General features: G+C 42.7%; 1 protein-coding gene across 1 annotated transcript in view; it reads left to right on the top strand.

Moving 5' to 3' along the window:
• The window catches only part of PGPEP1 (pyroglutamyl-peptidase I), a 64440-nt gene extending 50305 nt beyond the window's left edge, over positions 1-14135 (top strand). The window contains exons 3-5 of the mRNA XM_033956003.1: positions 2455-2571; positions 8537-8769; positions 13842-14135. Coding sequence (XP_033811894.1) covers positions 2455-2571; positions 8537-8769; positions 13842-14034 — 543 coding nt within the window. The 3' untranslated portion in view covers positions 14035-14135. The remainder of the gene's footprint in view (positions 1-2454; positions 2572-8536; positions 8770-13841) is intronic.
• Positions 14136-27123: the final 12988 nt, after the last annotated feature.

The following is a 27123-nucleotide window of genomic DNA, read 5'->3' on the forward strand; positions in this document are numbered from 1 at the left end:
CCCTTCTCTGTTGCTAAGAAAAGCCTGTTACAGTGGCAAAAGTACATTGTAATAGTGGCAGAGCAATATGCATTAAGGGAGTCATTTATTAACAGTATGCTCTTTAGCAGAAAGTGTAGGTTAACCATTAGTAAATCCCCCTGCTACCCCGCCAAAAAAAAAATGATGTTTATGCAGAGCATAGTGGTGCTGTCTGATGTGTGGGTACCATGTTTCCCCGAAAATAAGACAATGTCTTACATTAGTTTTGGGCCCAAAAAATGCACTAGGTCTTATTGTACCTCAAAAATCATCTCTCTCTTCCTCTCCTCCACCCCAATTCTTACTCTTTCCTTTCTCTCCCCCACATGCATCTTTCCTCCCTTCACACCCATCCCCTTGTGACTTCCCTCTGCAGCAACTAACAAGAAAAACCCCAGCACAAAACATATCTCATTCAAAACAAAAAGATCCAGCAATGTTTACATAAACCTCACAGCATAAATTGGGGATAAAGAGTGCTTGAAAGAAGTCAACTCAGTCACTTGTATCATTGATCTCCCATGCATTTTTAACAAAATTTTTTCTCTTTTCAAAACTTCAAAAACCAGATCAATATTTCATTCAAAACTTAACTTGTAAGCTTGAACAACTGCTCCACCGGACCACTGCTGACACAGCCAGTGTTTTGATTACTGCATTAGGGTAGAGGTCCGGCATTGGGCTTTCTCCCACACCTGGTTCATTTTAAGCATCCAGAACTGTGTTTCCGCACGCTGCATCTCTCTCTCATTCACCTCTCACAAATATTTGCTGTTGCCACCATCCCCAAGAGAAGTGAGCAGCAAACAACCGAGCAGCGCGAGCCTGAAAAAGGCATGAGGCAACCTAGCGGAGCGAAGTACAGCAGGAGATTCAAACATGGGAAGGTCATCAGGGGTTCGGCTGCACGCAGGGCGGCGGTGGCGGGGAGCCAGGAAGGAAGTGCTGCATTTACTAGGGCTTATTTTTGGGGTAGGGCTTATATTAAGACCTACCCCGAAAATCATGCTAGGGCTTATTTTCGGGGTAGGTCTTATTTTCGGGGAAACACGGCAGCTAGTAACCTGGAATTCAGAGTCTGGTTGTCCACACTAATGCAACCTCTACTTTTTTTCACCTTCTCAGCTAAGTTTCCAAATCATCATATGGTGTAGAAGGCTACGAAGGATAAATAATTTATTGTGAAAATAGCCTGTCAACCAAATTCATCTCATAATACAAACTGATATAAAAAGTTGTTCTGATTATGATTGATTTTTGTGCTAGAAACTATTCAGCTGCTTCTGACCAAACTGTTATGTTCTTAATAGAGCGATGATCCTAATTCACAGAACACTGTGTGAATACTCAGTGGACTAATTGTGTTTGTTACTTATCATTTGTTTAAATTCCTTTCCCAGCCAGCCATTATCAGGGAGTTAGCATGCCTGGCTTTCAGTGCTTCATCTCTCACCTGCATTCTTTTCCTACAAGCAAATTGCTGTAGGGCAGTGGTTCTTTAACCAGTGTGTCTCTAAGAGATGGGAGGTGTTGCAAAAAAATTGGTGTAGACAGCAAGCCTGTTTTCCCTTTATAACTATCACTGCCTGCAAGCAGGCAAGGTCAGCAATCTTGAGAGTCAGGTTCTTGAAATTCCTGTAACTAGTTCCTATTTCTGCTTCTCTACTATGCCCAATAATAACTGCTACCTCCAGCACCTTTTGAGCATATTGTAGGTCTTCTGTCTGTCCATAGGTTCTGTTTGCTATATAGTTTCTGAATAGCATATTTGCAGGTTTTTGTGTGGCTGCATAGTTTCTGGCCGTGGAAGGATTTTGTATTGCCATTACTGAGATGACACTAGAATTTGAATATACTGTACATTTGTTTTATTGTATGACAATTGAGAAATCTGGGACTGATATGTTGCATACAGCTTTTTGATATGAGAAGAGCAAATTTATACAAAACTTATAATTAAAAAATAAAATATTTAGGCATGCTTTGTTCTGCTGTATTCTGTTTGTTTGGTGTGTCACAGCAGAAGAAAAATCACAAAAGTCATTTTTTTTTCTTTTAACTATTCAACTGGTATCCTCAGAGGAGCACCGAAGTAATAGCACTAGTGTTTTGTGATCCTCATCAGATGACTATATTCAGTACTACAAAATATTGTGATGAATAATAACATTCTTCTTTTCCAAAAAAAAAAAAAAAACAACCCCCCTAAAACCAAATGTGTAGCAGCCATCTGAACTGTATTGTACATTTTGGTGTGGAATTATACTGTATTTAAACTCTGAATGCATTTATCCTTTCCAGGCCTTATAGTCTCTCAAACCATCCTGGGCTGCATACCTTAGAAACCTGTTTAACTCCTCCAGACTGAAAAAATTATAATTTCTTTTTATACCTAGTCAAAGCTCTTTTTCCCCCCTTTTTGGTTGCTTATAGGAATTAGAAAAGATGGGCTTGGGAGAAGGTGTGGATCTACATGTTTATGAAGTTCCTGTTGAATATCAGACAGTACAGAGATTAATTCCAGCACTGTGGAAAAAACACTGCCCAGAAGTGAGTACAGAAAAATTCATATGTATGTCGTCTTGTCCATTGTATAAATAGAAGACCATGCGTATATGTTCTTACACAACCATTAATCTGGCGAGTGAATACTTTGTATTAAGAGGCTTCACTTTTGTGTCTATTAATCCCTCATAAACTCGTATTTCCGGTGAAACATTCTAGACAGATGGGTTATTTCCCTACTAGTTTTATAGCCCATTACATTAACGGGTGCTAGAATATATGTATGTGTGTCTGCCTTTATTTCTTTCTCTTTCTCTCCTTAGCTGCTTTCTGTATTTCTTTATTTTTCCTTGACTGTCCACCACTACCCCTTGCCTGCTCCCCCTGTCCATTCTCCCTTCCTTTTACCTCCCCTGTGTCCACCACCACCCCTTCACTGCTCCCCTTATCCAGCAGCAGCCCTTCTCCTTTGTTTTACCTCCCCCGCAGCACCTCTTTCTTGCTCCCCCTGTCCAAAAGTAGGCCTCCCTTCTTTTTTCTTCCCCCCCTGTCCATCAGCACCTCTTCCCCTGTCCAGCAGCACCTCTTTCCTGCTCCCCCTGTCCAACAGTATGCCTCCCTTCCTTTTTCTGCCCCCCCTGTCCATCAGCCCTCTTCCCCTGTCCAGCAACACCCCTTACCTCTGTTTACTTCTGCCCTCCTCTGACAACCGCCTCAAGCCGCTGCGGCCTGCAGGTGCCGACAGCTGCCTCGCGCACCTGAAGCCGACAGCCGCCTGAAGCTGCGGCGGCCTGCAGGTGCCGACAGCCACCGCGTGCGCCTGAAGCCGACAGCCGCCTCATTAACGTTTCTGCCATCCCTGCCACCGCCGCTGCTTGAGAGGCCCGCGGAACCAAAGGCGTCCTGATGTCGCGCATGTGTACTCCTGCCGACCACTGACCTACAGATCAGGGATTAGGGAACACGGTGGTAAGAGTGCGCTTAGCATTTTATTTCCCTATGGTCACATGCTCCTGCAGAAGGAATCCACTCCAGATTTTTCACTCTGCCTCTGTTGTACTTCACTGGATTCTCTAGCTCCACTTACAGTTCTTTCCTTCTGCACGTGTGCCTGCAGAAATGTTTGTTCTGTTCTCCTCATTTTATTTTTAATTCAATGTAATTTCATCCTTTTTTCGGGTAATTTGGTGCTTGGAGCAATTTTGAAGCTCTGCCTGCTTGTGAATTCACGTACTTCGGTCTGTAGATGACAGGCCAATCCCACTGGGTATCTGTAAGCCAGCCTGCATAGTTTTCTCAAGCTCAGGGCCGTCCCTGAAGTGGTCTCACCTACTGTTAAGCAGGAGTCGAGCGCAGGCTGTTAGGTGCCATTATGAGGTTTGACGGTATCTCGCAGTGTACTGGCTTTGTCTTCACGCCTCCGCCTGTCCCAGTGCACATCCATTGGTCTGACTGACAGCCCGAAGATCAGCATTCCCTGCATTGTGGCAATGAGTTTTCTCACCCAGCTACTGTGAGAGAGCTGAAAGCAGGCTAAAGTACAGATCCTGACAGGCTGTTAGAGGAATTGGGGAGATTGGAAAGTGGGGTTTTCAGTGTTTCTTGATGATCCCCTCCTGAAAAATTCCTAAAATTGCTGTTTTTAGAGTTGGGAAGTGTGAAAAATATCACAATTTTAGTGCAAATTTTTTGATGGCGGCCATCTTGGATTTTTAATGATCTTTTTTTTTGTCTTAAACTCCCCGCTTCTTCCAAACTACAAATTTTGCCAAGAAACCTGCTGGGATGGAGTCCTTGGACACTCCTCATGTGGATTCTTGCCAGGATTTAGAGGGTTCATGTGCCATGTGGTGCAGCTGGGGGGGGGGGGGGGGCGCAGTGTTTGGCTTAGCATGTCCCCTACTGAAGCAGGTGACCTAATGCTCAGCTAGCCTGGTGGAGCAGCCTTTGTTGCTTTCAGGGTTTGGCATGGCTGGTAATTCTGTTCGTCTGGCTGCGGACACTACGCATCCTAAGAAACGCAAATTTAAGTCACCTTAGGATGACTGTACGCCCCAAGAGCCGGAAACTTTTTCTGAATTTACAAAATTTTTGTAGTCTGAATCTCAGAACCAGTGTTCTCCTCCTGTGCAGTCCCAATCTGCCGCTGCATCTCAGTGGCATTGTTCTTTTGAAGATGTCCTCGACTCAGCCTGCTGCTGTTCTTGAGCTGCCTGACTCTGATCTGGGTTATTCTTATGCAGATGACTTCCTTGCTAACTCCTTATTTGCAGGTGTATCGTTTTCCAAACATCAGGGAATGTATGCTGGATCTGTGGATCCCTCCAGGGTTTTGGAGCCTGGGGATAATCCACGGTCCTGCACTTTTATTTAAGGCTGCAGCTTTGCCGGACCTTATTTCTGAATCTTTGCAGTAGTTCAATTTGGTCACTCAGCCGACTCCGTCCACTCCTCCTCCTGGCTTTGTGGTGTGTGCTTGCAGTTTGCTACCTTTCCCTGGCACCCTAATATCTGCCGTCATCTATTATGTTAGTATGTAATATGAGCATTCTGGTCTCGGAGCAGTTTGGCTCTCTGGAGGGTGCTCTGAAAATTGCTAGAGCTGTGTTACAATTGTATCCCTTGGCACAAGAATGTCAATACCTTTGGGTCAGTTCAGGGTGGATTCTTTGGTGGCATAGGTGACTAAATGCATCTCTCTCCCCTGTGAGTGTTAGAGGATATGCAGGACCGCTATGTGGATATGATCCTTAAGAAACTTTGTCGCATGCGCCTGTCTCTCGGCTGCGCACACTGGAGGCAGTGGTTCCCCCTCATCAGCTTCCTTTGGCTGGGACAGATTATATGGCTGATGCATTGTATGACCTTATGCAAGTTTTGGCAAATGTGTCGGCGTACTCCATCTCTGGCCGCAGAATGCTCTGGATCAGATAGTGGGCTGGTGATTCCACTTCCAAGGCTACTTTGAATAGCCTGCCTTTTAAGTGGCACTTATTGTTTGGCAAAGGTCTGGATGACCTCATGGATTCTGTAATGGACTGTCGCCCTAAGGCTCTGCCTGATAACAGACCCTCCAGGAATTCTGGTCATTCTAATTTTCATGGCTTACGGTAATCTTGATGGTATGCAAGTGCCATGCCACAGACTTTCACAGGGCTCCCAAAGATGGTATACTGGCTATGGGCATTCCCAGCCTTCTACCTCCCGTTCTGCGTGCTCTGCCAAAAAAGCACAGGTTGAGGGATGTCTCTCTTTAGATAGGGGGCTAGCTCTCAGCATTTCTTCCCACCTGGATGTGCATTTCGTCTGACCAGTGGGTCTTGGGACATTATTCGGTCAGACTACAAGCTGGAATTTGCCTGGCCTCTGACAGATTGGTTCGTGGATTCTCCTACAGGTAGCCCGGACAAGGCACTCAAGGTTCAAGCCACCATTCAGCGCTTGCTGGATATGCAAGCTATAGAGCCGGTACTGCCTGAATACTTGGGCTCAGACAAATACTCTTTAAACTTTATCGTGCCAAAGAAAAGCTCCAGAGATTGGAGGCCTATTCTGGATCTTCATCACGTGAATGTGGCTCTCAAGGTTCCACGCTTTCATATGGAGACTGCATTCGATCATTGCAGCAGTGGCCCCAAGAGAGTTTCTTGCCTCTCTGGATCTCACAGAGGCATATTTGCACATTCCCATATTTTAGGGCCCACCGCAAATTTTTGTGGTTTCATGTTCTGGAACTGCATTACCATTTCTCACTCTGCCTTTTAGGCTAGTGACAGTGCCCCAGACCTTCACCAAGGTGATGGTTGCCATGGTGGCTTACCTGTGAAGGATGAGTCTCCAGGTTCCCCTTACTTGGATGACTGGCTGATCAGAGCTCCCTCTTAGCCGAGGGACGATGCATGGTGGCCCTGGGCTGGATTGTCAACTTCAGGAAGAGTCATCTAACACCCACACAGTCGCTGGAATGACTGGGAGTTCTCTTCTATAAGGCTGTGGGCTATACCCATATTTCTTCGCTTCTAGAGCGGCCGGCTCCGTCGGCATGGGATTATCTTCTAGTTCTGTGATCGATGGTTGTCATGCTGGATATGGTTCCTTGTGTGAGGGCGCACATGTGTCCTCTTCAGCATGCTTTGCTCTCTTGCTGGGCTCTGCGCAGGGATGCCTTGTTAGCCTATCTACCTTGCACTCTGGAAGCCCAAGCAAGCATGGCCTGGTGGCTTCTCCAATCGTTCCACAGGGATGTTCCACTACAAATTGCCTCCTGAATCATGGTGCTAGAGAGCCCGTTAGAACCGTTTTCCTGCTCAGGGAGTTGGACGCCCTCTCAGCGAAAATGGTCAAGCAACTGGTTGGAGCTCAGAGCCATTCGGCTAGCTCTGATGAGATTACAGAAGACTCTGGAGGGCCAAGCGGTCAGGGTCTTCTCCGACAATATGACAGTGGTAGCCTATGTCAAATTGCCAGAGGGGGACAAAGAGCACTCCTATGGCTCAGGAATCACACCTTCTTTTTCTTTAGGTGGAACGTCATCTCCTAGCATGGACAGCAGCACATGTAGCAGGAGTAGACAATGTTCAAGTAGACTTATTCAGCAGACAGTTTCTGGATCCACTTCGACTTCATGGCCACAGCAAGAAACAAGAAAGTGGCCTCAGGGGATTCTCTTGTATGTCTTTCCTCCTAGGCTGATGTTCAGCTTTGTCATTCGATGGATCATTCTAGTGGCTTCAGATTGAACCGCAGACTGTGGTACGCAGATCTGATGCGTCCTTCGCAGGAGTTGCAGCCTTTGGCTGAGTGCCCATCTGAACCTCCTCCCACCGAGTCCAGTGTCCATGGAGGATCCGGGTTACTTTACTCTTATGGCATGGCTCTTCAAACGTGCAACCTTAAGCGCAAAGGATATTTTGCTATGGTGGTTGATAATTCTTCTCAAGTCTGGGAAGTTATCCATGATTTCGGCTTACGCTAAAGTGTGGAAGGCCTTCCAATATTGGTGCGCCCAGGACCGGGTGGACTCTCACCATCTCACCTTCCCCTCCGGTGTGTAGCATCTTTCCTTTCCCTCCCCTTCTACCAGGTCCAGCAGCACCTCTTCTCCCTTCCCTTTTCCTGCCCCTTGTCCAGCAGCACCTCTTCCTCTCCCCATGTCCAGCAATACCCCTTCTCCCTTCCATCTTCCCCTATTTCCCTTTCTCTCCTCCCTTGTCCAGCAGTACTTGTCATGTCTCTAGCGGCAACTCACGGTGTGCTTTTTACCTTGGTCACACAGCTGCCGCTAGGATTAATTTAGATGCAGTTTCATCCGGGAGCCTTGGGGCCTTTGCTAGGCTAGCCCGTTTCGATGATGCCAGCCAGCCTAGCAAAGGCCCCGAGGCTCCCCGATGAAACCGTGTCTAAATTAATCCTAGCGGCAGCTGTGTGACCAAGTTAAAAGGCACACGGAGCTGCCGTTGCTGGTCAGGGGTAGGGGGTGCAGAGAGAAATGCGACGGCAGCAGGAAGATGCTACCTGTAGGGAGGGGAGGGTGCGCGTGCGGAGAGAAACGTGATGGCAGCAGGAAGATGCTGTCTGTAAGAGGGAGGTGGGGGGTGCGCAGAGAGAAGCACGATAGCAGCAGGAAGATACAGCACCAGCCCAGCCCGTGAACCTCTGGCCCTATAGGAGGTTCCTTGCAGCGAGAGGCAAGTCAGCTGCCAACGCTTCTCTTCCTTCTCAGTGTGCCATGGCACACTTGGAATCGCAGGAGGCACACTAGTGTGCCTTGGCACACAGTTTACGATACACTGCTCTAACCATAAGTTTCAGATATCTGTGTTAACAGTACATGCGTATCAAATGATTTTAGGTAAATTAAGTCCTTGTCAGTTCTTCAATACCCAGTGAATACCCTATTCCAGTGTTGCTTCAAACTAAATTGGTGCAGGTATTCGGTAACTGTCAGATGTTTAGCTCAACCTTTTTCCTTTTCCTTCATAATTATGGTTTCTTTTTGTTCCTTTTGTAGTTGGTGGTTCATGTAGGAGTGTCAGGCATGGCCACAACTGTGACCCTGGAAAAATGCGGACATAATGTAGGATACAGAGGCTTGGACAACTGCCTCTTCTGCCCAGGGTCTCACTGTTGTGTGGATGGTGGCCCCGAATGCATAGATTCAATAATTGACATGGATGCTGTCTGTGAAAGAGTCACAGCGTCTGGGCTGGATGTTGCAGTTACTATATCCAAGGATGCTGGCAGGTATGAGGAGAGGATAATACAGCTTTTTCTGGATGCCCTCGATTTTCTGACTGGTTTTGCTTTTCACTCTGTCCTCTCCAACTCTCTGAATTTATTTTTTTTTCTTTCCCATTTATCTCTCTATCAGTTGGGGGTGGTTTACTCCAAAGTGTGTGTGGCCTTTTTCAGAGCTGCTATAAGAATTACTTGTTAACTAGGCACAGCTAATACTGTAAATCAGGGGTGTCAAAGTCCCTCCTCGAGGGCCGCAATCTGGTCGGGTTTTCAGGATTTCCCCAATGAATATGCATGAGATCTATTAGCCTACAATGAAAGCAGTGCATGCAAATAGATCTCAGGCATATTCATTGGGGAAATCCTGAAAACCCGACTGGATTACAGACCTCGAGGAGGGACTTTGACACCCCTGCTGTAAATCCAGTGTTTGCTCCTTCAGTGTGCAGTGAGGGAGCAACAGCAGGATCCCATGCAAGAAATTGAATACAGTTCATTTTAATATATTTGTCAGTGATTATAAGGTTGAGTATTAGCACTGTTAATGATTCCAGTATTTGATCATGAAGAGTATAGCATGCATGGAGTGGCAGGTGCAGCTCTGGCTTCCTTGTTGAGCAGACTGGGATGGTCTGTATGGTATCTTCTATCATCTGTTGTATTACTATGAGAACTTTTCATCTTGCTGCTGAGCAATATTTATTGGACAAAACACATACAGCATTTAGTGCTTTCCAAACGTATCCAGTATGACTCCATTTTTACACTTTAAATTCCATGTTTTCCCAGATGATGATGAAAACAATACCAGACCTGCATTTCTTCTTACCTCTTTTGTCTATTTTCTCCTTTTCCAACCCCCCCCCACACACACACACCCCATCATATTTATCTAAGGCAGTGTTCCATTTTTGCTCCAGCACACTAATGGAGCAAATGTTTATCTGTGGTACACCCACACGAACCTCATCTCGTTTTCCCTGAGCTCGGGGCCATGTCTCGACCCCCGTAAATGCTCAGAGGCTCTTTAGACATGGCCCCGAGCTCAGGAAAAACGAGACGAGGTTCATGTGGGGATAGAGAGGAGGAGAGGCGCTGACACACTATATACCAGTGGTTCCCAACCCTGTCCTGGAGGAACACCAGGCCAATTCGGTTTTCAGGCTAGCCCTAATGAATATGCATGAAGCAAATTTGCATGCCTATCACTTCCATCATATGCAAATCTCTCTCATGCATATTCATTAGGGCTAGCCTGAAAACCCGATTGGCCTGGTGTTCCTCCAGGACAGGGTTGGGAATCACTGCTATATACAACATGTCCATCAATCCCGGGCGACACACTTGGAATCTCTCCGCGGCACACAATTTGCGATTCACTGATTTAAAGCATGGAGACAGCAGATGGAAACATAGAAACATAGAAATAGACGGCAGATAAGGGCCACGGCCCACCAAGTCTGCCCACCCCAATAACCCTCCCCTACCTTTCTCTGTGAAGAGATCCCACGTGGCGATCCCATTTTGACTTAAAATCAGGCACGCTCCTGGCCTCAACCACCTGTAATGGAAGATTATTCCAGTGATCAACCACCCTCTCGGTGAAGAAGTATTTCCTGGTGTCACTGTGTAGTTTCCCGCCCCTGATTTTCCACGGATGCCCTCTTGTTGCCGTGGGGCCTTTGAAAAAGAAGATAACCTCCTCCATCTCTATACGGCCCGTGAGATATTTGAACGTCTCGATCATGTCCCCCCCTCTCTCTGCGTTCCTCGAGTGAGTATAGCTGCAATTTTTTCAGCCTTTCCTCATATGGGAGATCTTTGAGCCCCGAGACCATCCGGGTGGCCATATGCTGGACCGACTCAAGTCTCAGCACATCTTTGCGGTAATGCGGCCTCCAAAATTGTACACAGCAGTCAGTGTACACTCAGACCCCAGTAATTTGCATGGATTTCCAGTCTATCCAGGAGAAAGTAGGTATCATGTTGACTGTCACTAATGGGCATAAGTAACACTGGAGATCCAGAGGGAAGGGAAGCAGTCTTGTTTCTGTGACATAATCTGTCTGCTGCTGGGGCCCCTTTTTGCAAACTCCAGTTCTACCACTATTTCTATAGTAAAGCATGTTGATGCATTATGTTGTGGGGATGCTATGCAGCAATACAGGTAAGGAGGCTTGTGAAGGCAGAGAGAAAAGTAGATGCTTTGCCATAGACCTGGGACTGGGAAGAAAATTTACCATTCAGAAGAATAAGGATTTCTAAGCACAAAGTAAAAGCAACAATGAAGTGACTTAGTAAGAAAAAAGTAAATGTTCCCAAATGGACCAATCAAAGCCCTGACCTAACTCATATCAGATAAATGTATGGCAAGACTTGAAAACTATAGGCCACAGATGATCCCAGCCAACATGAAAGAGCTTAAGCTTTTCTGTGAGGAATAGACCAAAACTCACCATCCTTCTGAACTCATGGCTGCTGCTGTTGCAAAATGGGCTTTCACCAGGTATTGAGTCAAAGGGTATGATTGCTTATGCAACAAATACCTTTTTGTTTTGTTTCTTATTCTCAATTACATTTTGAATTTTTCTATGATTTTCTCAGATCTACACTACATACCTTATACTCACAATATGAAAGAACAAAGTTCTACATAATTCATTTTGACATGTATGTTTTAGACAGCAGAATGCAAGAAATGTGTAGTGATTAAAAAAAACGTAAACAAAAAACCCCTTTTGTATGAGGAACTATCAACATTCCTCTAAGCAGCTTCAAGCTTCTCAGGTGTTTTCTGCCAGCTTTCTATGGAGGGGGGGTGGTGTCAGGTGCTATGATAACCATGCTTTCAGTCATGAGCATATCATTATAGCACCTCCCCCTACCTGCAGGAACACCAATGGAGATATCCCACACAGCTTAGCGTATCCTTTTTCTTGATGTAAAAGTCTGAAGATCTCCAGTTTAAAAGTAATTACTGTATATACTCAAATATAAGTCGAGACCCCCATTTTCCCCTCAAAAGGAGGAAAAATGGTTGACTTGAATATAAGTCAAAAGAACTGACTCTGTGTATTAACACACCTCAAGAGCAGAAACTGCTATGCAAAAATTTGCTCAGAGAAATGTAACTCTAAAGAGGGAGAGGAAACCCCCTCTTGGACGAAAGAGTTTTATCTTCCAATCATTGCTTAATAAATGCAAAAGCAATTCCCACTCAAGGGTGCGAGTAAGTAAAAAACTGAACTGAATAAAGCTCTTAATAGTAATGTATGCTTTCAAAAACTTCCAAAAACTTTCAAACAACTTCAATTCTTGCATTTAGGTTGACACTGGACACTTTACAATCATGAGGTTGAAAAATGAAGATACTTATCAGGGTCCCGACGCGGCCCCGTTTCAGTAACTGCTTCAGGAGACCCCGTCTGATTAAAGCTGAAAAGGGTAACAACCATAAGACAATTCCAAAAAAGTGTCTGAAATACAAGAACAATCTCGTTAAAATGCAATAGATATGGGCTAGAACACTCAAAAGCCACAAACCCTTGCATATCTCATGAAAAACTTGTAGCTAGCCAAAAAAGGACAGGAGCACAATACAGTACGTACCGTTCTTGAGATGAAACCTCTCTGTGCAACACAGAACGCCGGCACCCGCGGCCGTATTTAAACCGGCAAAAAGGCGGGAAACCAGACGTGCAGAACGTGATGACATCACAAAATTACAAAAAAGCAAAAAACTCCAAAAGTAAATCACGAGTGCCAGACATAATCAAAGGAAAGCTGCCCACTCGATCTCATTGTTGAGACCTTGTGGGTGGAGAGTATTGAGATCGTAGATCCATTTCTGTTCCTTTTCTCCACAATGCACGGGCAATGTCACCTCCCCTGACATTATTATAATGATCCAAAACTGTGAATCTCAAATCAGTTATGGCATGGTGTTTAACTTGCCAATGTTGTACCAGGGGGGCTTCTTGCACTGCGGTGCGTATACGGCTCATATGTTCACCATAACAAGTTTTTCATGAGATATGCAAGGGTTTGTGGCTTTTGAGTGTTCTAGCCCATATCTATTGCATTTTAACGAGATTGTTCTTGTATTTCAGACACTTTTTTGGAATTGTCTTATGGTTGTTACCCTTTTCAGCTTTAATCAGACGGGGTCTCCTGAAGCAGTTACTGAAACGGGGCCGCGTCGGGACCCTGATAAGTATCTTCATTTTTCAACCTCATGATTGTAAAGTGTCCAGTGTCAACCTAAATGCAAGAATTGAAGTTGTTTGAAAGTTTTTGGAAGTTTTTGAAAGCATACATTACTATTAAGAGCTTTATTCAGTTCAGTTTTTTACTTACTCGCACCCTTGAGTGGGAATTGCTTTTGCATTTATTAAGCAATGATTGGAAGATAAAACTCTTTCGTCCAAGAGGGGGTTTCCTCTCCCTCTTTAGAGTTACATTTCTCTGAGCAAATTTTTGCATAGCAGTTTCTGCTCTTGAGGTGTGTTAATACACAGAGTCAGTTCTTTTCTTCAGCTAAAAATTTTTCTGACTCCTTGGTTACTTTGTCCCTGCCATAGTGGAAACATAGTTGAATATAAGTCAGGCAGCTTAATATTCAAGTGCCCTGCCCTGGCAGGATCTGCACCCAGTGCCCCCCCCTCACCTGTCAAGAATCTGCACCCAGCCCTCTTCCCTCCCTCCCAGGCCCTCCACCATGTCTCCCCTCCCTTCCCTGTCCATCGTAACTCCTCTGCCGCTGGAATCCCTGGTGGTCCAGTGGTGTAGCGGGCAGGAGCGAGCTTTCCACATTCCTGCCCCGCTGCTACCCCGGTTGGTTGCTGCCATGCCTTGAGTTCCAGCTTCAGCTGCTGAATGGTACTGAACGGGAGCGCGTTTTGGCGCTGGTGCTCGGCGCTAAGCGGGTTCCTGAATGGCTCTCGTGAATTCTCAGTTTATATTGAGTATATATGGTATATATACTTTGGCCTTTCACAACATAAATGGCTGTTGTCTTAAAAAGAAAGAAAAGTCTTTTGAGAAGGAAACTAACATTTTGTATTCTCTTGCACTCTTAGATACCTATGTGATTTTACCTACTACACTTCGCTGTATCAGAGCCGTGGCAGATCTGCTTTTGTTCATGTCCCACCTCTGGGAAAACCATATTCAGGAGAACAACTGGGCCGGGCCCTTCAGGCGATCATTGAAGAGATGCTTGACATTCTGGAGCAGATGGGCGAGAAAATAAATGGCCGCCATGAACACTGAGACTGGGACAGGAAAACATATGCAGCCTAAAACAAACACAAAAAAAAACAAAAGACCATTCTCCTTGCCACTTTTTGCACTTCGTAAACCTTTTCCAATAAGGAGCAGGAAACTCTGGCAGTCCAAACTAAAACTGGGAGCAGAGACCACAACCTGCAGATCAACAGACATTATTTTCCACCAATTGACATTTTATTTTATTTTTTTCTTTTTATATATAAACTGATTCCTGAATGGATTAAAAATTCTACCAATTTGGACTTGCTATAGACCCAGAAGCGCCATAATGGTTCATCCTGGAGCACGCAGGGAACCCATTTGTGGAGAGACAGATGTTTTGAAATACTCTGCATTAATAGTTCTGACTGCTGTGAAATTTGATAATTTGATGCTTGGTATGGGAGGTGAGGGCATCTGAATTCAGATGAGAGAAGCTGAAGAGATGATTTCTTATTAGTTCTTAATTTAAAATGCCTGGTAGTAAAATGCCTTTTTTAATGTAAAATTAGCATGTGAGCCAGTTAACAAGAGTGTTTGTACAGTGTTAGTTTGAGGCAGAAAGTTTATGCTTCTACTGGAGAGTGAGCATGAGTTAATTTGGACTGTTTGCAAGACGGGGTTTTTTTTTTTTGTTTGTTTATTTTTTAAACTCAATAATACAGTAGGATTCTGCTTGAGTGGTGTGTTAGCAAGTTTGTTCTGTATTACCCTTAAGTCTTTAATTTGGTTTTATTATTGATTTTTTTTTTACCCCAGATGATCAGATTAATCCTTAAAAGTGTTGTATGTGCTGATGGTACTAGAGAGGCAGGGAGATTGGATAGGATTCACCAGTTCTTCAAATGAAGTTATGTAGAAGATTACTTTATTCAGCCAGTAGCATGCCTAGGAGAAATGTGCAGGTTGGTGTTTTGAAATTCTGGGGACTTCTGTTTTGGGCATTTCCTCCTTTTCTTCATGGTTTTGCAGACCAGATATGCACATCAGAACATCATTGACTAAAATCTGGTATATGCAGTCATTAGGCATAGGTGGTATGCTTTCTACCTCCCTCATTTATCTTGTGCAAAGCACACTGAGGGAAGAATTTAGGCAGCCATGAGCTGTTTCCACTAATGTGTTCCAGTAGTTAATAATTTTTGAATCCAATTTGAACATCTGTTCATATGGTTAAAAGGCAAGAAAATGTTACTACGTTCTTAAGTGTAGTTAAGAAAGGAATACTTGAGGGTTTCCTGCCATTATGACGAAGCATCAGGCAGGGCCCGTAACCTGCTAAGCAACACCCTGAGCAATTCTGGAATGTATGGCCACTCGAGTGAAACAGCCAGCTGGCTGGCCAGTGGCACAACTATGTAGGAGCTCCAGAGATCTGCAGTTGCAAGGAATGCTGGTGTCCTGCCTTTCCCCAACAAGGACCTTTTGGCTGTCTGACTCACCTGTCTCTTCAAAAAGTAGGTATGCTTTTACAGCTTACAAACTCAACATTTGCAGCTGTGGAAAATGCATAGGGCAGAGTCAATATACGAATTAGCAAGGCCAAACTGAAGTGATGCCTTAGTGTATGATCATTTTGTTGAAGTATTCAAGGTGGACTTTGTCTAGAGCACTACTCCTAGGCAGAGTCCCTCTGCATTAAGGATCCTGAGCTAGACTAGGAAGCCTGCAGGATTTTTTTTTTTTTTTAAATATTAAAAATGGTAGTAATGTTAGTGCACATTTTAACTTAACTACCATTTTTTAAGTAACCTGACCAACATACAAAATTATGCTGGGCTTGGCCTACCTTTTTATTCTCGTTTATGTGCCCCATTTATCTTTTAGTGTGTGTGGGTTTTTTTGTTTTGTTTTGTTTAATTCCTGATGCATTTGCATACGATTTGCTTACTGTGTTGGGAGCTGACTTTTTTTGAAAATGTAAGTAAAGGAAATGTGTGCTAAATTTTAGTACTTTTTTTTAACCTGTGTTTCATTACCTCACAGTGAGCAGCATCTGTGGGGGTGGAAAAATAACGTGTAGCAGATTATAGCTCTTCAGTGGCTGATAAATACAGGAAACAACTATCTCAGGCAGTAAACAAGGTTGTGAAAGGACAACTTATTTCTTAACTTTTACTCAAATCAAACTTGGAATAGCAGTAAGGGGCTATCCAGAAACTCTGTCTTATCTCTTGCAAAAGAGAGACACTATAGTATTCCATTCTGCACATTGACCTCTTTATAGTACTCTGCAACTCTTGAGAATCTTAAAAAAAATATATATATATATACACATTTGCTGCTAGATTGGTGTTCTAATGCATTTAGTTAGTCTGCGTTTAGACATTCAGCTCTTGGGGTTCTGGGTGCCTTCTGCCGCTACATACAAGCAAATTTGCCATTTAAAGATTAAACATCTTTCATTGTGGAAGGATTCCTTAGCTGTGTGCCAAAAACAGCATTCCTTTAGCTATTCATGAATGATACCAATCACACATGGGCCAGCTTCCATGTCTGTCATTGTTACAATGCAGGTGAAATGCAGTCTTTTTGCCAATTCTTGTTTTCAAGATGGCACCACTTGGCACTTTGGATGCTGTCGCAGAAAGCACCATGTAGGACTGGGTACAAGATAAGGAAAGCCGTTTTGGATCATCACCTTATGTTGCTTCTTTAATGAGAGAGAGGATGCGGTGGCATAGAATTTCCTGAAACTGGAATAGTTGCTAAAGAAAGTAGCAATGTTTAATAAAGTGGTCAGATCAATATCATAAGCTAGCTCATTAACAACTGGGGGATTATTTTTGTAAGCATGAATGTATTTTACTATTGAAGATAAAATATGATATTGCCAAAAAATGACTCCCACCAATATGAAGCAGTGCAGCATAAAATGATCTAGTTTGACTCTTGTCAGTTTTATTTTGAATTTGGAGATTTGTCTTGTAAGGCTCAAATACTCATGCAGTAGTTGCCATACAGCAAACTGAATGGAAGTGGTGTGTTATATAGGTGGTGGTGATCACTTCTTTTGTCCCTCATAATGAATCTCCATTTTAGCGTGGGATGAATAAATGCCTTTGCTGGCATGTGAGTGTATCCTGAGACCAATGAATTATTGCAGAAATGGGTTTTTGTTAGTCTGTGAACCCTTTGAGTCAATATGTCACCAACTTGCCAAAGGAGTACTTGCTTTTTTGGAGGCAAGATCTATTTTTCATAGGCTTGGCCAAAGGCCCTCTGTTGGGTGCCATATCTGCCCATTGAGTGAAATATTTCAGCTGCTGACTGAAGCCACCTTGTCTCACCCCCAAGGTTCATCTCCTTCCAGAAAATGGGTTTCAGACATGCAGTCCTACCAACCACAGACTAGCTGTAGCTTTCAGTACAATTTGGTAGTATTTTTATAACATTATTTCAAGCTTTTATTACACCGCCCCTTGCCATTACTTCTAAGTATAAACTTTTATGTATTATATACATTTGAAATGCCTTATATTAAGAGGTATAGTTACTAGGAATAGATGAAAGAAGAGCTTTGCAATTATCCTGTTAAACTGGCTCTGAATTTTATAGCTAGATAGAACAAAGGTGTCATGCGAAGGAATCTTACTGAGAAGGGTGATAGAGAAAATGTTAAATTAGGAGGAAAGAGTTAATATGGCTTGGGAGTACTGTTTGGCTCCTGGAAGGAGCTTTTTATTCTTTTTGTATAAATATTTTTCTCTTTAATCTCATAATTGTAATATCATATTATAATTTTTAAATTAGTTAAAACAAGAGACCTTTTCTAAGGCTACCTCATGTCAAACCTGAATACAGGACACTAGTAATATGAAAGCTTGCATCTTTAAGCATTCAGTAACCTTATTTGGGTATTTTCTCTACTTAGATTTATTTTTAAATAGTTTTAGTTTTGATGTGTGTTAAATTTTGGTTGCAAAATGTCATTGCTAAGCTTCCTTCCTCTCCCCAAGAAGGCATATGCTGTGAGAGAGTTGATAATCACCTATATGAAAATCAATTCACAAGGTCAAACTGGTGTTGACAGATATAAATGAGACTGTTCTATTGTGCATATATGTGTAGTTCTGCAGTTTTCTGTTCTAATAGTAGTCTTGGTATTGACGACAGAGGGTTGTTGAAAGATTGTGTCAATCTTTTGTGGAAGTATCTATGGCATTATCTGAAAACATGGAATGTGATGCATCCTCCTATCTGAGTAATTCTTATATGGGGCTAATCAATGGTATCCCAGCCTGCTAGAATCCAAGTTGAAAATATGGTATCCCCTTCTCCCACCCCTCACTTGTACATGGTAATGGGGGGAGGGGGATGAATGATTTTTAAATATCAAACACCTACTTTAGGCTGAAATGCTTTCAAATTGTTTTGTTTTTGTTTCCTAAATTTACCATTTTGTTTCCACCCAGAGTTTTGTGATAATGTCACTTGACCCGAGTTGTCCCAATTGCCTACTATTGCACGATCATGGAAAAATGCAAAATTGTAGGTTCTTGCTTTCCAGAGACTGGAGGACTTTGTGTGATAATTATTGGGAGTTGAATTTCAAATATCTGATTGTGGTACAGTCTGCCCTATTTCTGATTGTGATGCAATGGTTAGAGCTACAGCCTCAGCATCCTGAGGTTGTGGGTTCATACCCCTTGATGCTCCTTGTGACCCTGGGAAAGTCATTTAATCCACTGCCTCTTGTACATTAGAAAGATTGTGAGTCCGTCAGGACAGACAGGGAAAATGCTTGAGGTACCTGTATATAAACTGCTATGAGTGTGGTTGTATAACTACAGAAAGGCGGTATACAAGTCCCAATCCCTGTCCCCTTTCCATTTGTTGTGAACTTGTTAGTGAAACTAATGGGTAAACTTTCTGATCCTTTTAAAGAACATCAGTGCCTTCTGCTGGTTCAGTTTGAGTGGGACCTGCTTGTTTGCTCCCATGTTTTGGGGAGTTAAGAGAAATGTGGTGTTGTTAATCTCTAAGTGGTCAGAATGGTTGAGTGTGATACATTACAATTCCTTGGACATCTTTAGATGGATTTTATTTTGAGTGACCACATACTATAATGTCAAGCAGAATAAACTCAACCAATTCTTCTTTTCTACTTTTATAAAGGAAGATGTAGTTTTCTCTTAAAAAAAAATTAATGGCTTCAAAAACTAGATCATGAAGGGTTGTCTCTCTTGAAACATCAGTTTTGCCATATCGAATGCCAACATTCAGTTAAAATCTGTAAAGAATTGTTTCAGCTCCTTGATCAATAACTGTGCTAATACAGTGAATCCAAGATGATTTTTATCCATCTTTAATACCCTTACTGAAAAAATAAGACTAATGCTTCTCACTCTCCAATTGCTTTAGGGATTTTTTTGAAAGCAAGATATCATCTTAAAGCAACTTTCTCAGCCATGACAGTTTCTTCCGATCAATAAGACTCCACATGGCCTTTATCTGATCTAAATTAGCCACCTTTGAATCATGTTCTTTACTGCATCTTTCAAAATAGTTTCTCGTATAAAAAGAAATAGTAGATTGCATGATCTTATGACATTATCTTTGTTAAAAAATGAATAGACATGGGTTACTTTCATTACTTCTACAAATGAATAATTCAAGTCTTGATGCAGGACTACTTCCTATTCATTGGAAACATGCTTATTATTACCCTGGATCTAAAATCAACCAAAGCCGATCCTATGGTGTTTGAGAATTATAGGCCTACTTCTAACTTGTGTTTTCCTGGGAAAGTTATAGAACAAATAGTTTTTGAACAGCTTCTTAACTTTATTGAAAAAGAAATATGGTGTGGATGCACAGGAGTCTGTACTGTAGTTGTTGATTCCCATTTCAAACAAACTGCAGAAGGATAATAATAATAATAACTTTATTTTTGTATACCGCAGTACCACAGCAGTTCAGAGCGGTTTACAGATGAAGAGATTGTACACAGACAGCGATGTTACAGAAAAGACTTTCAAATTACATTAGCGAGTCAAGAGTAGTCAGGTATATCTGGAGTCATATCAGAGATACAACAAGGCAGGAAGGGAGTCAGATAAATTTATCAAAGAGATAGGTTTTAATTGATTTCCTGAAGGTTTGGTAGGAAGGTGCATTTGAAATGAGGGTGGTTAGACATTTATTCAATTTGCCTGCTTGGAATGACAGAAATCTATCAAGGAATCTCTTGTAGATATCTCTTTAGGAACTTGTAATTCCTCCCTCCTCAGTTATTCCTTCTGCAAGCGAACTCAGAAGGTGTGTTTTGCTCTGTTCTGTTTTTCTTTATTTTTTTGGGAGGGGGGTTCATCGGATATTTGAAATTCTTTGTGGCTTCGGTACTCTGAGGTCCCCTGTTCGGGCATATTCTGCCAGGGAAAGAACACAGTTCTACTTGAGAGGACTACAGTTCCCTGGCCAATCTCACAGTGTGCCTTTAGAACTAGCCTGCTTTGGGTTCTTTCAGGAGCTTGGGGTCCATCCCCCTGGGAGCAGCTCTCCTGCTGATTTGATTAGAGGATTGAGCGCAGGCTGTGTGGCCCCTGTGTAAGAATCTTAGGGGTATCAGGGAGCCGGCTGTGTAATTTCTCCACCTATCGCTGTGTGAAGAATCCTTGGGATGGGAGACGATGGTTGGGGGCTGGCTGGCCGGTAGCCAGAAGACTTGCTTCACCATTTGAGGTCTAAGCAATTTCAGAGGCAAAAATCCTTTCCTTACAGCCAGGCTGATTCAGATAAACAGTCACCAAAAGTCACAATGAATACTCCCATTATTAGCTATGGGAAATATCAGGGGGGAGGGGTCTGGAGTTTGAGTTTTAGTGGTTTCTGGGGTTAGTACTTGGGTTCCCCTCCTCTAAAACCCTAAAATTGCTATTTTATTTCTGCGTTTGGCTCTAACAGCCCTGTTATCCCAGGACAAGCAGGCATGATATTCTCACATGTGGGTGACGTCATCTACGGAGCCCCTATGCGGACAGCATTTCAAGCAAACTTGATTGAAGATTCAAGCTTGCTGTGCTGCACCACACATGCGTGCCTCCTGCTCCACTAGAGGGCGCATCCCCTCCTCGTGGTCTCCAGTTCGTTTTTTTCCGCAGTGCTAAGAAGACACGTTTTTTCTTAGCTCTGCCCCAAGTGCCTTCTTTGCACCACGATTTATTGTTGTTTTATAATTTTTAAAAGTCGCTGTGCGTATAGTTATTTTTTCTCTTTTTTCCTGCTCATCGCGTTTAACGCGCTTTAATTCGCGACCCGGGGGCTCCCGGGTCGTCGCGGCCTCGTGGCCTGATAGGCCGCGGTCGCCTGTTTTTTCTATGTCCCGGCCTGTTACTGGCTTTAAAAAGTGCACCAGGTGCGAGCTTCTACTATCGATCACAGACCCGCATCGCTGGTGCATCCTTTGCCTGGGGGCCGATCATCTGACAGAAACTTGCCCCCGGTGCGCAACCTTCCAACACCGGGTGGTTCTCATCCGCACAGACAACCAGGTGGCGATGTACTACGTAAACAAGCAGGGAGGGACGGGGTCATGGTCCTTCTGCCAAGAAGCTCTGCGTCTCTGGGAATGGGCGGTCTCCCAAAACATCCTCCTTCGAGCGGTTTACATACAAGGAGAGCAAAACTGTCTGGCGGACAGGCTCAGCCGCCTCCTCCAGCCACACGAGTGGTCCCTGCATTCGCAGGTCCTGCGACAGGTGTTCGACACATGGGGGACTCCCCAGATAGATCTGTTCGCCTCATCCGACAAACAAAAACTGCCTCTCTTCTGCTCAAGGATATACTCCCCGGACCGTCTCGAGGCCGATGCCTTCCTCCTCGATTGGGAGGGGAAGTTCCTCTATGCGTTCCCGCCTTTTCCTCTGATTCTGAGGACGCTGGTTCATTTGAAATCGGTGAGGGCCACTCTGATCTTGATTGCTCCTCGGTGGCCCCGCCAGCCTTGGTTTTCCCTACTACTTCAACTCAGTGTCAGGGAACCTCTGCTTCTGCCTGTGTTTCCCTCTCTGCTATCTCAGAGTCGGGGTTCACTGTTACATCCCAATCTTCAATCTCTACATCTGACTGCTTGGTTTCTGTCTCCCTGACTTCTGCCCCCCGTGTCTCAGTCGGTCAGGGAGGTGTTGGAGGCTTCTCGGAAAGTCTCGACTAGACTCTGCTATTCCCAGAAGTGGACTAGATTCTCATCCTGATGCTCCTCTCACTGGCCTACAGAGTAGTATCCAAGGGTTGGACATGACTGAATGGATAGTAGTAGTAGTAATCCTTCTGCAGTTTGCGGGAAATGGGGATCAACAGCTACAGTATGAACTCCTGTGTGTCCTAACAGAACCCAGATTAACGAGGTAAGAATCTATTCTGTCATTGTACACCCAAGACAATCAGGTTTTCAAGCAGGATACATCACAGAAACTATTGTTAGCTGTTTTTTTAATGAAGCTTACAAACTTCTCAATAATGGTAGCATTGCTGTCACCATTTTATTAGATTTAGCTTCATCTTTTATCTGGTCAATCAAGATCTATTATTACAAAGGCTGTCATTCCTAGGTGTATCATCAACAGTCTTGAATTTGTTCAAATTATTTCTCACAAACAGGACTTATTCTATTATTTCTGGCTCTACTACTTAAAAAAAAAACTATTGGCTTTCTTGTGGGTTCCACAGAGCTCTTCTTTTCACTGATTCTGTTCAGTATTTTTATTACCCCATTGCTAACAGGTATTCAAGAATTTGGGGTTAGTTTATTGTTACGCTGATAACATTCTTATTGTTGTGAAAATTGATCCTTTAATGTTATCTGTCTTGAGCTTAAAAATGTATAGTGGCTACATTGCTGGTTAACTGAACACCAGCTTACTCTCATATCTTGTGGCGCGGAGGTTGAAGCTATAGCCTTAGCACCCTGGGGTTGTGGGTTCAAACCCCGCACTGCTCCTTGTGACCCTGGGCAAGTCACTTAATCCTCCATAGCCCCAGGTACGTTAGATAGATTGTGAGCCCACCGGGACAGAGAGGGAAAATGCTTGAATACCTGATTGTAAAACCGCTTAGAAAATCCTAATAAACTTAAACTTAAACCTAACATTGCTCCAATGCTCTTGGGCAAACAGATTCCTACTGTATCAAAGTTTAATTATTTAGGGGTTATGGTAGATTCTGAATTGACTTTTAATCACCATATCTCAGAAGTCATCAAAAAAGGCTTTCATAGTTTGACTTTAAAGATCTATCAAACATTAAAGAAAAATGTTTTCATCCCCTCATGCGTTTTTAGTCTCAAGACTTGACAACTGTGACATGGTCTATGCTGGAATTTCTAATACTAGTATAAAATGTTTACAAACCCTTCAAAATATAGCCCTTAGACTTTTAGGTAAGGAAAGAAGATATGATCATATCACATTTTCATTACAATACCACTGGCTACCTATAGCCCAAATGATCAAGTTCAAAATTTTAACTCTTAACTCATAAAGCATTTTACTCTCAACTCCAGATTGCCTCCATTTACTGACCATTCCCTATGTCCCCAGTAGAGTTCTAAGATCAGACGATTGTAGATTAGTTATCCCCTCTTTGAAGAGAGCAAGATGGGATATAACTAGTTCGAGCTTTCTTTTATTATGCCCCAATTTTATGGAATAAATTCTCCACCTATATTCGATTGGAAGAGAATTTTAAGACTTTTAGTGTTACTTAAAACTCTTTTCTTTAGTCATGCTTTTAATACTGATGTACAAGATGGAAGTATTTATTAATATTCATTTTGGCACTCAGTTGATTGGCAGCGTTTCCCATCAGCAGTCTGAATGACATGGAATAATTTGTATTTGGTATGAATGACGTTGAGGTCTCTCCTGTCACTACAATGGTGTATTTTTCTGCATTGTATTTTGTTTTTATATTTCTTTATACCCCGCTTTGATCTATAATTAAGCTTAAACACTATATTATTAAACAAAAGCAGTCCTATCCTCTCACCTTCACATAGACAAAGCAACTCCTGAATCCCTCTGCATGCTTTTTCGCCTATCTTCTGCTGGCCTGTGATAGAACTGTGCCAGCTTAACTCTGGCACTAGAAACCACTAGCTGCCTTCAATAACCTAATTTTTTTAGAGGATCCAATTTTAGTATGGCTAGCTGTTCACTTCTCAGATTTTCCTATTTGGCCATGCCTTCTGTTCTCGCATTGTGGAATGTGAGCTGCTACTAGCTAAATGGTAAGATAAGGAGCGAGATCTAGCAATGATTGTATTGGGCACAGAGAGAGAGGACGCGCAGAATATTTTTTCTCATTAATATTCAAGAAGAAAAAGAAAAATCCAGAGAGTAGAAATACAGAAAATTTTGAATTTAACTCATGTCTTTTCAGTAGTAACTCCAAAATTTTACATTCAAGCAAAGTAGGTAGATACTAGGCCTTAGAGAGCTTACAGTCTAAGGGGCCTTTTATTAAAGTGGGTTAAGCATTTAATGTAAAAGCATTTAATGTACAATTAACTTGCGGAAACAGGCTACCTCAATACTTCATTAAAGGGTTTTGTAAAAGTGTTTCTACATGTTACTAGTTCAAGTTTTATTAAAATTTGATAAAAACGCTTATATGAAATTTCTAAGCGATTTACAATGTAAAAATAGGCATCTTGAAACATATAGACAACAGACAATACCCATGTCAGACTTATTGGGGAGGATAAAAGGAAGAACTACAATTTTCTAGAAAAGCACATAAATGGGGAGAAACATTAGGGGAGGGATTAAGAGCTGTCTAAAATGTGACAGTATTTGTGCATAGCAGGACAATGGTTGTGAGGAAGAGAACTGATCTATCAAATTATTCTTGTTATTTTTCAAAAGCATCTATATAGAGAAAGCTTTCAGGGAGTTTTCTCTAGGGACAAATAGGCATAATATTCTCACCATGTGGGTGATATCATCCACTGAACCTGATACAGACAATACCAAGTGCACAGTTATAAATTTTTGGCAGTGCTGATGCCTTACCACCTGATGTTGGCTTGCAGGACCATCAGTTCTTCATTTTCTGGAATTGAGATGCTGTGTCTTCAGTTCTTTCTTTAGCTTGTCAAATCTTTGCCCTTATTTTTTGCCTTTCAGGACTTATTTTTCATTATTTTCCTCACAATTAATTGGGGTTTTTTAATAATCATGTTTTAGTATTTTACCCGACTTCGGTTCATTTAGTCATTTAGTAATTTTTATTTTTCACCTTTGGACCACTCTAGGCCCTTTTTCCCTCTGTTTTTGGCGTCCTAGTTACTTGAACTCCCTGGGCCATTGATTCCTTTGACTTTGCATCTATCATTTAACCTTTCATGCCAAAGAGGGTGTAGAGTGGCCTTAAGAAATGTCCTTGATTGTAATTGGACCATTTCCGGCTGTGACCCACATAATTGGTGTGCTCTGGGTCTGGGTCCTGAACATTGGAACATTAGCTGTGTTCTCTGCCTCTGTATGCAAAAGAGGTCACTCAAAGCCTGAAAATTTCAGTTTGAAAAAACTTTCGGTACCACATGGCAGGGGACTTGGAACCTGATACTCAGCCTTCTATGACTCATTCATCGGCATAGGTGCTGAGTGCATCAGCACTGTCCAGTGCATCGGGCTTCAGACTCTTCACAGAGACAAAACTCTACATCTTCATTTACAGTATGTCTCAAGCTTCAGAGGATATGGCATGTAAGAAAGCTAAGAAGCATTCTTCCCCTTCTAGACATACCACTGCATCCTCCCAAGCATCGACTTCCTTGATGTAAGTGTCAACACATAGAGGATTGCTCTCCTTCCAAACAGATGATGTATCCTTATAGGCATTCTTCAACATTGAGGTATCTCATGCTCTGACAACCACTGCTTCCATTCTAATGTCTCTTCCAGTACTGGCACCATCTCTCCAGGAGGAGATCTGGGCTATGCTCAGACAAATGCTTTCAGGCCTACTGCAATCACAATCTTCACAGGCTTTAAAAGCTTCTGTGCCTGCCTCAGCCCAGCCAAAGGATGCATTGACACATTAATTGAGGACAAAGGTCATGCACTCCTTCCCAATGTCGAGCATTAGAATCAGCACGGATCTACTCAACACATGCATTGGTGGAAGTGTTATCTCCTGCCTCAGACCATTGGTTGCTATCTTAATGCACAGTCCACACTTCTCTCAACACTCCACTAACTCGCTCCTAGAAGAAGAATACTTTTAGGAGTCTGACTCTGATATCTCCAAACATTCAGATGAGGACTTGTCAGAATACTCGGCAAAAGAATCCTATGCCATGAGTCTCCATCAGAATTTATTGGCTTTGTAATGAAGATGGAGCAGGCTTTGCCCATCAAAATGGAACAAGAGCCTAATTTTGAACTATTTGACCTTCTTGGCTTTGAAGCATCACCAAATGAATGTATTAAGGTTCCTTTGCATAGAGTCGTGAAAGATACTTTTTTACATACTAGCATAGAAAATGACAGCAGATAAAGACCTGAATGATCCATCCAGTCTGCCCAGTTGTCAAACTCATTATATATTCATGCTTAACTTGTTTTTTTTTTTCTTTAATATTTCTGGACAATAGAAACAGAAGTCTGCCCTGTACTATCTTTAGGTTCCATATGCTGGATGTGCCATTGAAGTTTACTCCAACCTATTCTAACCATCCTGTCACTGGAGCTCCCATTAAAGCCCTACCCAGCTCATTCTAAACCAAATCACCATATATAGGACACAGACCATGCAGGATTTCCCATACCAGCCTTAGTTTGTTTTATACCATTCATTTTCTAATTTGAGATCCTCTTGTGTTCATCCTACGCTTTTTTGAATTCCATCACTATTTTCATCTTCACCACCTCCCTCAGGAGGGCATTCCAGGCATCCACCACTCTCTCCATGAAAAATAATTTTCTAACATTACTCCTTAAGTCCGTGACCCCTCATCCTCAATTAATGCCCTTTAGTTTTACCATTTTCCTTTCTCTGGAAATTTGTTTCTATATTAATACCTTTCAAGTATTTAAACATCTATATCATATTTCCCCATTCCTCCTTTCCTCTAGAGCACATGTGTCA

Source organism: Geotrypetes seraphini, chromosome 8 (genome assembly GCF_902459505.1).
Source record: "Geotrypetes seraphini chromosome 8, aGeoSer1.1, whole genome shotgun sequence".
NCBI classification, from domain to species: domain Eukaryota; kingdom Metazoa; phylum Chordata; class Amphibia; order Gymnophiona; family Dermophiidae; genus Geotrypetes; species Geotrypetes seraphini.